Source organism: Narcine bancroftii, chromosome 2 (assembly GCF_036971445.1).
Source record: "Narcine bancroftii isolate sNarBan1 chromosome 2, sNarBan1.hap1, whole genome shotgun sequence".
Taxonomy (NCBI): domain Eukaryota; kingdom Metazoa; phylum Chordata; class Chondrichthyes; order Torpediniformes; family Narcinidae; genus Narcine; species Narcine bancroftii.
Genome location: NC_091470.1, coordinates 14,231,324 through 14,245,775, shown reverse-complemented (window position 1 = coordinate 14,245,775; position 14,452 = coordinate 14,231,324). Strand labels below are relative to the sequence as shown.

Genomic DNA, 14,452 nt, shown 5'->3' with positions numbered 1-14,452 from the left:
ATGGGCCAGATGGCCGACTCCTGCTTCTATTTCTGATGTTCTAATGAATGCATCTTCCACGAATGAAGTGGGAATTGGAGGAGTCATTTTGCACAATGAGCTTCCACGAAAGCAATGCGATGATGTTAAGGAAGTCTTCCGATGCTGGGGTCGAGTGCAGTACACAGTCTGGAAGCATTGGTTATCCTTCTTGAGGATGCTTTATGATCTGCAGACTTTCTCTAGCACGTTTGTGCATTGCTCTCGATCCCAGCATTTGCAATTTCTTGTTTAACTTGCGCTCGACGTTAGCAAAACCAAGGAGATGATTGTGGACTTAAGGAAGAAGTCTGGAGAACATGATCCAGGGCTAAGAACTTCAAATTCTTGGGTGTCAATATCTCCAATGATCTGTCCTGGAACCTCCATGTTGATGCAATCACGAAGAAGGCTCTCCAACGGCTATACTTTGTAAGATGTTTGAGAAGATTCGGCATGTCACGGAAGACTCTTGAAAACTTCTACAGGTGTACTGTGGAAACCATCCTGGCTGGTTGCATCATTGTCTGGCACAGAGGTTCCAACACTCAGGACAAGAAACTCGGCCTGCGACGTCACGGGCACCACTCTACACTCCATCGAGGACACCTATAAGAGGCAGTGTCTTAAGAAATCAGCCACTCATCACCCAGGCCCTGCCCTCTTCACTCTGCTAACATCGGTAAAAAGCTACAGGAGGCTAAAGATACGCAATCGGGGCATAAGGTCAGCTTCTTCCCCGCTGCTATCAGATTCCTGAATGATCATGAACCAAAGACACTGCCTTCCTTTGACATTTTGTCCACTATTTTTATTTATTGTTGTAAGGTGGTTTATACGAATGTTTGCACCATGATGCTGCCACAAAACAATGAATTTTGTGACAATAAATTCTGTTTCTGATGTAACCCTTTCTCCAATCCATGGCAGGAGCTGCAGAACCTACCTGTGAACTCACAGAACTAGAAAGGAAGCAACTCATCCACAACACCAAGGGGACTGCCTCAGAAGAGAAGGTAGTGTGGCTGACATCCAGCTCTTCCTGTTCGTTTGCACCCTTACAAACTCTCTGAAGATACCACGGTAGTGGGCTGTATAAAAAGTGGCAATGAGTCAATGTACAGGAGAGAGATTGAAAATTTGGCTGAATGGTTTACTAACAACCTCACACTCATTGTCACCAAACCAAGGAGTTGATTGTTGATTTCAAGAAGGGAAAACCAAAGGTGTATGTTCCAGTGATCATTGGGGGGGGGGGGGGGGTCAGAGGTAGAGAGGATGAGCAAATTGAAGTTCCTGGGAGCCACTATCTTGAAAGACCTTTCCATACCCATGTTATCGTGAAGTAAACATGTCAGTACCTCTACTTCCTCAGGAGTTTGCGGAGATTTGTTTTGACATCGGAAACTTTGGCAAACTTCAACAGATGTGTGGTAGAAAGTGTGCTGACCGGCTGCAAAACTGTCTGGTATGAGGATACCAGAACCTCTGAGTGGAAAGCCCTGCAAAAGGCAGTGGATACAGCCTTGCAAAATTCTCCCCACCATTGAGAAAATCTACATGCATTACTGCTGTCGGAGACTAGCAGCAATCATCAAGGATCCACACTACACAGGATATGGTCTGTTCTTGCTGCTGCCATCAGGAAAGAGGTCTCGGTGTCACAAGACTCCCGCCACCAGGTAGAGGAACAGCTGCCACCCCTCCACAACAGACTCAATCAGAGACTCATTTAAGAATTTTTACGACTGAAGTTATTTTTTTTCTGTATTTGCAGTTAGTTTGTTTACATTTCATTTTGTGTTTATATTTCTCTCTTCCGTATATACGAAGATAAAGTGGAAGTCAAACAAGAAAGGCTGTAGGAAGTGTGGATGAAGTAAAAACACAGCGCTAGAGAAACTCAGCAGGTCAAACAGTGTCCTTTATTTAGCAAAGATAAAGATGAAGGTATCTTGACGAAGGGCTCAAAGCCAAAACATTGGTTATGTATCTTTATCATTGCTATATAAAGGACACTGTTGGACCAGTTTTGACCAGCTGGGTTTCTCCAACATTGTGTTTTTACTTTTACTGATAAGTCGAAATTCTGCCTGGCCCGCAGGAAAACGAATCTCAGGGTTGTATGTGATGTCATGCATGTACTGGGATAATAAATTTGAACCTGAACTTCATGCCCCACTACTGCTGCAAGGTTGGACCACCTATCTGATTTGATAGTCCTGCGTTCGCCACATTAACCTTCAACTCAAAGCTTGCAAGATTCGGGCCATCCTGCTGTTTGAGTTCATGCTACTGCTACCATGCTCCCGCGGCTGCTCACTAAGGCTGAACGTGAAGTCCGAGATGGATTTGGATGGGGGGAGGGGGGAAGAAAAGCTGGCAGGCACAGGAAGCCAGAAGTGCAGCACCGAGATCAGACAGGCCTGTTGTCGGACACCGGCAGGGAGAGGCCGTGGCCGTGAAGGGAAACAAAAATCCACGGCGGTTTATTTTCCAGTCAAATATTTCACTTTCAGATTTATTCTGCATTATTTTCTAAGTGCAGTTTGATGACTCACCATAATATGCATCCAGAAAGGGGCAGAAACTATTTTTGGTGCACATTTAAATGCTGGTTTTATGAATATGTCATCTTAAAAGCAGCTGCACGTATGCATCCAGAACTTTGCGAGTGGCCTGAACAAATGTCTGTGGCAGTGAGTTCCACAAGTTCACAACTCCCTGAATGAAGAACTTTCTCCTCATCTCTGTCCTAAACGGTTTCCCCCTTCTCCTTAGACTGCGACCACTTGATCCAAACTTCCCCAACATCGGGAACATTCTTCCTTCATCTAACCTATCTGGTCCTGTCAGAACTTGGTATGTCTCAATATGCTTCTCATTCTTCCAAATTTCAATATAACCCTGGTCTTTCTTCATAAGTCAGTCACTGCCCTCCCTCAATGCCAAGAATGTCCTTGCTTGGATTAGGGGTGTGGCCTCACTAAGGCCCTATATAAGACTTATCTCCTCTGTAGTCAAAATCTCTCGCAAGATGCCATTTGCTTTCTTTGGCTCAAGATTCTTTTCTTTTTAGTCATGTAATAAAACAGGTGTAATATTACACAAAATTGTTTTTAGTCTGCCGTAAGGCAGGCTCCTGCTGTACCTGCTTATTAATGGTTGAGGTTTGAACTGGGATCAATGAACACACATCATTTAACTACTTCACAATATTAAAGAATCTGCCAAATTCTACAGCTTGGAAACAGGCCCTTCGGCCCAACTTACCCATGCTGATCAAGCTAGTGTCATTTATGTGCTCAGCCCTTATTCCTCTAAACCTTTCCATTCTGGTATATATAGGAAAGTGAAACCTAACCTCTGGATATCCAGGCTATTTATTTTGTTTGCTGGGTGCTTTTGAAGGCACAAGCAGTCCCTGAATTCAGAAAGAGGATTTCTTTTTTTAAAACTTTTACACCTCTTTCATACCTTGCCAGGGTAAAACAAAAAAGGGAAGCTGGAAATGAGCTGTGATCTGAACGAGCTTGGTCGACTCTCCCTAGAGCTGGAAATAATTTTTACACTTACAATAAACAGTGCTGGGGAGAATCAGAGACATTTACAGGACAGAAACGGGCCTTTCATCCCATCATGCCATGGCAACTTGCTCATTTATCTGCTCTAGTCTTATTTACTTGCATTTGAAAGCTTACCCTATCCCCACCATCGACAACATCTACAGGGAACCCTGCCGTCGGAGAGTAGCAGCAATCGTCAGGGATCCAGCACACGCTCCGTTCTCGCTGCTGCCATCAGGAAAGAGGTCTCGGTGCCACAAGACTCGCACCATCAGGTTCAGAAGCAGCTGCTCCTCCTCCATCATCAGACTCCTCAACACAAACTCAATCAGGAACTCATTTAAGGACCCTTAGCTTTGTACTTTATATTTTTTTCCCTCTCCATTTGTTTACATGTCCTTATTTGTTTACAGCAATTCTGCCATGTCTGCAGGGTAAAGAATCTCAGCGTTGTGATGTCACGCATGTACTGACAATAAATCTGAAATTTTACCGTTGACCACGTGATTCCAAAATGTCACGTTATGGCTCACTAGGAATAGAAGTTCATATTCCCCACCCTCTCATGAAAACTATTAAGTTTCACAATCTCAGTGCTAAAACTTTTACTTGAACCTTGACAACCACAGCCATTTGGGAAAGATTATCCTGGATTTTATCAATTTTCTATCAGATTCATATGAAAAATACTTCTGAAGTTTGCTCTTAAATAATATTGTTTAAAATCAAATGTGCTTCAGCAAGGGTAAAACATTATCAAAGAATTATCATAGTATCAAAGGAAATAGATGCAGGGGAAGGCCATTCAGCCCTTCAAGCCTGCACCATCATTCAATACGATCACATCAGTTGCTACTGGGCTGTTTTTAAAAAAATCACCCAGTTCTCCAAAAAAATGGTCCGGTCCCAACCATTTTGGATAAATGGAGTTGTATTGTCCTTTGAATAGCAAAGATAAAGACACATAACCAATATTTTGGGCTTGAGCCCTTCATCAAAGTATGAATAAATGTCAGCAGGTGCCTGAATAAAATGGTGAGGGGGGGAGGAGCAGGGTCCCACAGGCAGGAGATAATAGGTGGATAAGGAAGGGGGTACACCAGCAAGCAGGGGAGAAGGGTCTGTGAATAGAAAGGGAAGAGGGTGGAGAGCTGGAGGAAAGAAGACAAAGGGAAAGGGAAGGGAGGGAAAATGGGGAATGGGATAGCAGAAACCGGAGAAGTCGATGTTAATGCAATCCGGTTGGACAGTGCCCAGACAGAAAATCAAGTGTTGCTCCTCTACTTTACAAGTGGTGTTGGTGGGATAGTACATAAGGCCATGGACAGCATGGGAGTGGCACACAGAATTGAAATGGTCGGCCCCTGGGAGATCCCTGAAACTAACTCAGTGAAGTGATCTCCCAGACTGCGCCTAATTTCTCTGATGTATGGAAGGCCACAAAGGAAGCACCAGATACAGTAGATAACCAAGTAAAGTGTTGCTTAACTTGAAAGGAATTACATGAAATATTACAAGAAAATCCCTTTAGTTCTGGTTATTAGCAGAAATGGGATCAATGAGCAATGATCCCACAAGGATCTCAGATTCTGAATCAGAATCAATTGTCATGAACAAGTCATGAAATTCGGGGTGTTTGGCAGCAGCGTGTCATAGAGCAAACATTCATATTATAACCATCTTACAATATTGCCATAAAAAAATTAAAATAATAGAGCACAAAAAGGCAGTGTCTTGGGTTCATTGCTTCAGGAATCTGATGGCAGCTGGGAAGAAGCTGTCCTTGTGCCAATGAGTACCCATCTTTAGGCTCCTGTACCTTTTCCCTGATGGTAGCAGAGTACAGGAGGGAGATAGATCAGTTCGTTGAGTGGTGTCACAACAACTTTGCGCTCAACGTCAGCAAAACCAGGGAGATGATTGTGGTCTTCAGGAGGGAGTCAGGGGAACACGGCTGCTTTTTAAAGACACCACCTCATGTAGATGTCCTTGATGGAGTGGAGTCTGGTGCATATGATGTCACAGGCGGTCATCAACCCTTAGGAGTTAATCATTGTCCTCCATACCAGGCAGTGATGCAGCCAGCCAGGATGTCTCCATGGTACACCTGAGGAAGTTTATGAGATTTTTTGGTGACATTCCGAATCCCCGCAAGCACCTCACAAAGTATAGCCACTGGTGAGCCTTCTTTGTGATTGCATCAACACGGAGGCTCCAAGACAGATCCTCAGAGATGTTGACACCCAGGAATTTGAAGTTCTTCACCCTCTCCACTACTGAGCCCTCGACGAGGACTGGGACGTGTTCCCCTGACTCCCTCCTGAAGTCCACAATCATCTCCTTGGTTTTGCTGACGTTGAGCGCAAGGTTGTTGTGAAACCACTCAACGAGCTGATCTCTCTCCCTCCTGGACGCTTCCTCCTGGCCTTTTGTGATTCTGCCGACAACTGTGGTGTCATCGGCAGAATATTAAAGAATGCGTCCAGAACTTAAAATTGTGGCTTTTAAACTAAATGAGCCCAGAGACATCATAAAGCAGACAGTAGTGACTGCATAGATGAGTAGTTTTCTGAGGTAAATACAGTAACCAATTTGTACATCAAAAGATCCCATGAATGCATCAAGACAGCTGTCTAGCGCAGAACTATTTCAATGGTGTTGATTGAGGGATAATTGATGCTTAGAACAGTGTTAAACATCCTGTGCAAATCAAGCAGGTCTTGATTTTAAATGAAATAACACATTTGAGTCAATTGACTGAAACCTATTTCTGTTACGAGCTAATGGAACAGGTACAAATATTATAAAAACCATTTCCAAACTTTGTGACTTTTTAATTTGACTTTAATACTGGAATAAAAAAGCTAGGAAACTGTAATAGTTACCACCAACCTATGGAATGATTGTACGGAAAGTGCCGGATTTGACATTCTCTTTCAGGGAAATGAATCTGGTTACCATGTCCCAGCCTAGTGGCCTCACATTTCAATTCCCAGCCCCATTCCCAAGTCTGTCGATGCTCTCGTGCACTGCTGGACTGGGGCCGCCTGCAACATCTCATATTCTGTCTGGACACCCTACAACCGAATGGCATTAAATGTCAACTTCTCGGTTTCCGATAGGTGCACCCCTCCATCTATCCCAATAGGCCTTATCACACCGCACTGTAAAATGAAGATTCCTGGGAAATTTTCACAGACCTCTCCCTGCGGTGTGAAAAGACAAATGGCCAAGCAGGGGAAGCCTCGTGACGTCAGTGCTTGCGTGCTGCATCATGTAGGCGATTGAAATTAAAAGATACTTACCTCGTGACAACAGCAGGCCACTTTGACACGTCACAACAGTGGCACAATGCGGGACGAATGGCCATTCTTGTTAATCATAATCCCTCGCGCAGCTGGATTTCCCAGAGCGGTTCCAGCTGTGTGACGGAGTATGGGAAATAAAGTTGGCCATTCATCCCACATTGTGCCGCCATCACGACGTGTCGAAGCGTGGGGGTGGATGACCGAGGGGGAGGGAGCGAGCGGGCAGTGGACGGACTCTACCTACTGTGAGTGCGTAATGCGTTATCGATTGGGGGTGGGGTCCTGAATTCCTGGGACAAAGTAGGGTCACCACTCAAAGACTAGTGTCTCCTTTCCCCCAGCTCTTCATTCAAAAAGCCATCCCTCCTAATTAATTCTCAGATTAAGATTTATTGTCAGAGTACATACATGACCCTGGCCATTGATCAGCAGATTCATCTGCCCAGTGTTTTTAGTTTTCAATTTGTAGAATCTGCTTGTAAAAACCATCCACCATCTGCAATCCATGGCTTCATGCGACCCTGATTGGGAGGCTAAACAGGTACCAAGGGTGACCTGTAGGCTATCGGATAGAAGGAGAGCCTTACACCTCCTTTTGCTGAGCAATTACGCAGCACCGACATTGGGTTACCTGTCCAGTAGAACACTGCAACTGAAGAAGGCAACGGGAAACTACTTCAGTATTTTTCCCTTATATAATCATGAACTCAACATCAACTACGGTCTCAGCTCAAAGATGGAGCCTTCACCGAAGGAGAACATGGGAGGCAGCAACTACAATTCGGAGGGTCAGAGATCCTGATAGATGGAGGGACATGATTGCTCACGGCTTGATGATGACACATACAACCATGAGATTTTTTGCCTGCAGGTGAGGCAGAATTAACACTTTTTGGCAATGCAAAAAAAAACTCAACACAATATACATGTGAACAAATAAAGAAATGCAAACAATCTGACTGTGCAATACAGAGAGAAAGAAATCAATAAAGTGCACAAGTACGAGTCCTTAAATAAGCCCCTGATTGAGCTTGTTGTTGAGGAGTCTGAAGGTGGAGGGGCAGCAGCTGTTCCTGAACCTGGTAGTGTGAGTCTTGCGGCACCGAGACCTCTTTCCTAATGGTAACAGTGAGAACAAAGCGTGTACTGGCTGGTGTAGGGTCCTTGCTGATTGCTGCTGCCCTCCGATGGCAGCACTCCCTGTAGACGTTCTCGATGGTGGGCAAGGTTTTACCTGTGATGTCCTGGGCTGTGTCCACTACCTTTTGCGGGAGACTCTGAATGCTATATACCATTGTTGAGAGAGATTATATTGTTTGTTTGGATTTGTGTGAGTCTTTGAAAATCAAAAAATTTTTTTTAAAAAAAATGACCTTTTGCAGGACTTTCCGCTCAGGGTTGTTGGTGCCTCCATACGAGACCGTGATGCAGCAGGTCAGCACACTATCCGCCACACTTTTGTAGAAATTTGCCAGGATTTCTGATGTCAAACCAAACCTCCGCAAACTCCTGAGGAAGTCTTCTCGATGCCATTAGTGTGTTGGGTCCAGGAAAGATCCTCTGAGATAGTGACTCCCAAGAATTTAAATTTGCTCACCCTCTTTCCTCTCCCCTGTCCATATCCAATTAACACGTTTTGTCTGTTCATTTGTGCTCCTTCTGCTGCCCTTTCTTTTCTTCTCCCTGGCTTTTAAATTCAGGAGCCTATCTGCTTCTTGCCTTTACCTTGAAGAAGGCCTCAGGTCCAAAAAGTTGATAATATATCTTTACTCCTATGGACACTGTGAGACCAGCCGAGTTCCTCCAGCATTCCTGTTTTCTCCGCATACGTTTCATTCCAAACTACGTTCCAGGGGAATCTCCTCTGCAGTGCAGTCTCTCTTCCACCTGTAATATTAATTCTTTCTCTTTCCACAGATGCTACCTGACCTGTGGACGGTCTCTAGCATTTTGTCTTTTTATTTCAGTTTTCCACTATCTAATTTTCCCGTTGAAGCCCCTGATTAATTCTGCTTCCAGTCCCTTCAGAATTACTCACAGTAGAAAAATGTTTCTCTCCCATATCCTTTTTTAATCAAACTTTTTTTTAACCTCAGTCTCCCGGACTCCACGCCACCAAGCACACGCTCTGTTCTCGCTGCTGCCATCAGGAAAGAGGTGTAGGTGCCACAAGACTCGCACCATCAGGTTCAGGAACAGCTGGTCCCCCTCCACCATCAGACTCCTCAATTACAAACTCAATCAGGGACTCATTTAAGGACTCTTGCTTGTGCACTTTATAGTTTGCTTTTCTTCCTCCCTGTATTGCACAGTCAGTTTGTTTTCATTTCTTTATTTGTTTACATGTGTACATTAAGTACAGTTTTTTTGCACTGCCTGGCCCGCAGGAAGAAAAATCTCAGGTTGCATGTGATGCCATGTATGTACTCTGACGATAAATCTGAAATTTGGTTCTGGAACTGGGAATTATTTCTGTGTAGTTACTGCAATTGCAGAATGTGCAGACTTTTCGTGTTTCACTTGATCCATAGATATTTAAAATTCGGTTAGATAAATTTTTACATGATAAAGGAATTACGGGATATGGAGAGAAGGCAGGTAGGTGGAGTTAGGTCATAAATTAGATCATCCATGATCGTATTGAATGGCGGAGCAGGCTTGATGGGCCATTTTTGGCCAACTCCTGTTCCTACTTCCTATGTTCCTATGACCCTGCTCCCTGGTGATGTGATTGACTCTTGTCTGCCATCTGAACAGCTGTTCTAGGATAATTGGGTAAGTACAATTAACATGGACCTAACCAGCCACATATACATTTTTTTTAACCAAATACAGCTTTAAACCAGAAGAAACAATCTAAATTTGTAATGAATAAATATCAAAGATCAGAGTCGATCATTCTCAGTAAAATGGACACAATTAATTACAGCTTTATATTTTCTTCTGCAGAGGATGTCTCATTTACATTCCTTCCTTTGGATTCCGAGGCTCCACTTAATTTGAACAGATTAATCGAATGGAATTACTATTTCGTGTATCATGATGCAGTGAACAACTTTATCTTGCGTGCTGTCCAGGCAAGTTAACCCATACTTAAGTGCAGCAGGTGGTACAATAATTAAACAAAAATGCAGGAAGTCAAAGCGGACAGAACACACAGAGCTGCTGGGACCACGTGCAGGAGATAGAGAAAAGGACAGTTTAAACAGGACAGGGGGATCATCCTTTGGGAGGCCCATATAAGAATCTGATTACAGCGGGGAAGGAAGTGTCCTGGAATCTGGTGGGCCCTGTTTTCCAGCTCCCATATCTTCTGCCTGACAGGAGCAGGGAGGGGAAGAAAGTTTGGCCAGGGGTGGTCAAGGTCCTTAAATATGTTGACAGCTTTCCTAAAGCAAAGGGAGGTACAGGTGGAGCTGGTGGAGGGGGAGGCTAGTCTTCATGATGGCCCGAGCTGTGGTAAATGTATTAGAATACAATACATACTTTTTAACCTGTGAACATTCTGCACTTTTGCTCTGTGTTTGAAGTCGACTAGTTTGCTTGCAAAATAACCTTCATCAATGCATCTTGGGACATGTGACAGTAACCTTAAACCTTTCTTTCTTACCATTATTTCTTCATCAATCTTCCATCTATTCTTTGAATCACTTCAATGTTTTCCCACTAATATATCAAGTAACCCCCAGTGAGGCCATAAATAGCAGTGACTATGACTGAGCTACATGCCAGAGGAGGGCAAGTGAGAGGGAGAGTGTGAAAGAGAGAGGATGAGGGTGCGAGAGTGAAGGGAAAGGGGGAGAGTGAGAGAGGGGGAGAATGAGAGAGGGGAAGCGAGAAAGAGGGAGAGTGAGAGGAGAGAGTATGTGTATGAGAATGCTTGAATGTGTTCAAATGGTGTATGTGTGAGAGTGAGAGAGAGAGAAAAGATTATGTGTGAGAATTTGTGTGTGTATGAGAGAGGGTGTGAATGGGTGTGTGAAAATTTATGTGCATGCATGTATGACAATTTTTGTGTGTGTCTGTGTGTGAGAGAGAGAGAAAGAATGTGTGTGAGAGAAAGGATGTATGTATATGTTAGAATGGTATGTGTGAGCGTTTGTGTGTGTGTGTGTGTGTGTGTGTGTGTGTGTGTGTGTGTGTGTGTGTGTGTGTGTGTGTGTGTGTGTGTGTATGACTTTACAACTTTTCAACCCCGCTTACATTTATCAGCTGAATATAAAATGGAAGACTTAAAAGAATGGCAGAGAATTGCCGCAAGTTAACCTGCGTGCAACCAGATCTGGGCCAGGGTCATCCACGGGTACATGGGCCCCTGCTTGGGCATGCTGCTCTGCAAAGACGAGGCCACCTCAGACAGGGCTTGCTCCACTCTGGAAGCTGCAATCGATGTGGCGTGCACTGAACCTGCAGGGGTGCAAGGAAGACGGTCATCAGCATCAGAAAAAAAAAAACAAGTCACAGGAACACAAGCACTTTGAACCGACACACCAATGAGATGGGACAGTGCTCTACAATGTCAGACAACAACCACACACTGAAGCAGCCCTTTACCTGCCACTTCTCAGCTACCCTACTGGAGAGGTATCAGGGAGTGAATGCGCTTCAAAACCCGGCTCTTCTCCTGTCAAATCTTGCTCTGTTATTCACAGTGACATACCCTAGAGTGTGCGGCCCGTCCTATTTAAATGCACATTCTTCTTCAGACGGGACTTCTTTTTTGGTTGCTCTAGGTGAACTCGCTGAGAGTAAGAAACTTAACAAATCCTGCATTTCTAATAGCTCTCTGGCAAAATGTTAATTAAATTATATTAATAGGACATACATTTTAAAAAAACTCATGAATGGGTTCTGTAATTGAGGGGAACGATAAATGATTAGTCTGCCATTTATTCCCTCTCAACCAGGATAAGACTAATTGATGATTCCCGACTGCACCAAACCCGCTCAACATTTCCTTTCGGCTGAAGCCTTTGATTTAATCATCGTGAAAATAAACTGGAGTCAAGGCCAGAAGTGGATTTAACTGGATTTACTTTTGGTTAACATTTCCAATGGACACAGCTTCATGTAAATGCTGTCAACATTGGCTGGATATTAACCTTGGCCAGCAGGCACTGTCTCACTGTCTACTCTCTGTTGTCCCTTTAACTCTCCCTAGGCCAGGAAATGAGTTTTACATTTTTAAAGCTAAAATCCCCGTGTTGTCTAAATTCTGAATTACACAGCATTATTTCAGTTTCCTCAAGGTGAAATTAACTCCTTACAGTGATTGAAAATCTCAACTTGGACCCTGAAGGGGATTTGAGGGATGACAATCGATACTTTTAATCACAGCAGGGGTTTCAGTGGAGTAGACACAGTGCCAAAAATTCCACATGGGGAAGAACAAGACTGCATGCCAGAAACATGAGACAGTCACCAATGAGAAATCCATCAGGGATTTCAGCCCAAACTCTGTTACCCAGGGATGAGAACAAAGACAAGTTGAAGTGATCTTGCAAACCTGACCTCAGCAAGGCCCCTGCACTGTTTGAACTGAACATTTCCTACAAAACATTGTACTTTTTTGGTTTTATTTCTGCACAAGGATCTGCACAGTTAGCGTAGCGGTTAGCGCAATGCGGTGACAGCGACCCAAGTTCGAATCCGGCGGCGTCTGTATGGAGTTTGTATGTTCTCTCCGTGCCTGCGTGGGTTTTCCCCGGGTGCTTCTGGTTTCCTTCAAAATCTACCGGGGTGTAGATAATTTGGTGGCATGGGCTTGTGGGTCGAAAAGGCCTGTTACCATTCTTTATGCCTAAATTTAAATTTATTACTTGTTGCACAAGTATGGTCTGACTTAGCTAGATAGCACATAAAACACTGTATCTTTGTCAATTAAATAGCATGGACAGATATAAGGGGGCATTGGATAAACATAAAGGAAATGGAACAATAGATTTGTCAAGGAAGGGTGGACTGGTTTCTCTGTATGTTACACAAATCAGCGGCACAGTTGCACAAAGCTGACTGTTAACCTCTAAATTGACTGCAGTCTAAAAGCCGCCCATTCTGACTTTATCCTACTTGCTTGTGCACCTGTCTTTCTCGAGTAGTTACAGAGTCTTCCTTCTGTTCTATACTGCTGGTGAATGGAAGAGGAGAGGAGGTAGAAGTGAAGGCAGCCATTTGTAATTTACCATCCAATGATATTCCCCTGGAGAAGGGTCATCTTTATAGTTGCCTGTTCTTCATTTGCAGCTTCGACCCCTCATTCAGAGAGCAAGCAAAAGGTTTTGAACAGGATTTAAAATATAAAACAGTATTTTATGGCCAGGAAATTGATCAGTATTCTATTAATTTGCAGCTTCAACCCCTCATTCAGAGAGCAAGCAGAAGGTTTTGAACAGGATTTAAAATATAAAACAGTATTTTATGGCCAGGAAATTGATCAGTATTATATTGAATATAAAGTAGGGAAGGGAATCAATATCAACACAATTACAGATATGTTTTGTCTTGCATATAAATTTTAAATTCAAATTTAAAATTTTTTAATTAATTTTTTCCCCCGACATACAGCATGGTAACAGGCCCTTCCGGCCCATGAGCCTGTGTCATCCAATTACCTCCGGTACGTTTTTGAACAGTGGGAGAAAACCGAAGCGCCTGGAGGAAACCTACGCAGACATGGGAAGCAAATACAAACTCCTTATAGACAGCGGTGGATTCGAACCCCAGTTGCTGGTGCCACAACACCGTTGCGCTAACCACTAACCCGTGCCACCCTGAAATGAATCTCCCTTGATGCTGTTTGACAGTGCAAAACAGTGGCTAGCAGATGAGCAGCACCTTTTGCATCTCTAAAGTCACTGGAGTCAATGAGATGCAAAGCAGGCTGTTGCTGGGTTGGTACCAGTGGGTAGTCACCTCCACCACACGAGGTCGAAGCTAAACCACCTGCCCTGCGGTCATGTCTATTGGGCCTAACGCAGCCATTCTAGAGGACAGGAGGCTTGTTGTTGGTATATCTACTGATAGCAAGTACTCCTGCCAATGGAGTCTTCAATCAAAATTGCTAACTTCCCACTTCCAGCACTTTCTGTTTTGGTGTACGGTTCTCTTTTTAACATGAACCTTTTCTTTCTACTTGTTTTCAAAGGACGTTGACATCATTTTCAAAGCTAGTGTTTACAGTGCATCCATAATTTCTCTTGTTAGGTCATTTCAGAGAGTGATTTAGAGTTGATGACATCACTGTGGGTCGAGAGCTATAAAAGTTAGAGTGGGCAAGGTGACTTTCCCTGAAGGACGTTGGTCAACCATATGGATTTTTATGATGAAGTGCTGCTTTTATGGTCACCATCAGTAATAAGCCTCTTTTCCCAGATTTATTTAATGAACCACATTTAAATTCCACCCCTCAAACCTCCAGCTACCTCATTAGAACTAAAATCTGTCTCTATTAGAAACAGTAACAAAACCACTGCATTCGATTAAATGCATTTTGGAGAAAAATCTAAAATGGACAAGGTTGAAATTGCAATTAAAAATAAGGAACTTGTGTTAACTATTATG

General features: G+C 43.6%; 1 protein-coding gene across 5 annotated transcripts in view; it reads right to left on the bottom strand.

Annotated features, from left to right (window-relative positions):
* ttc7b (tetratricopeptide repeat domain 7B) overlaps positions 1-14,452 on the bottom strand; it is a 408,001-nt gene that overhangs the window by 128,928 nt on the left and 264,621 nt on the right. For all 5 annotated transcript variants that reach the window (XR_011351037.1, XM_069915898.1, XM_069915899.1 and 2 more), the window contains exon 17: positions 11,159-11,299. Coding sequence is in view for 4 of the 5 variants with exons in the window: in XM_069915898.1 (XP_069771999.1) it covers positions 11,159-11,299 (141 nt within the window). In the remaining variant the exon portion in view is untranslated. The remainder of the gene's footprint in view (positions 1-11,158; positions 11,300-14,452) is intronic.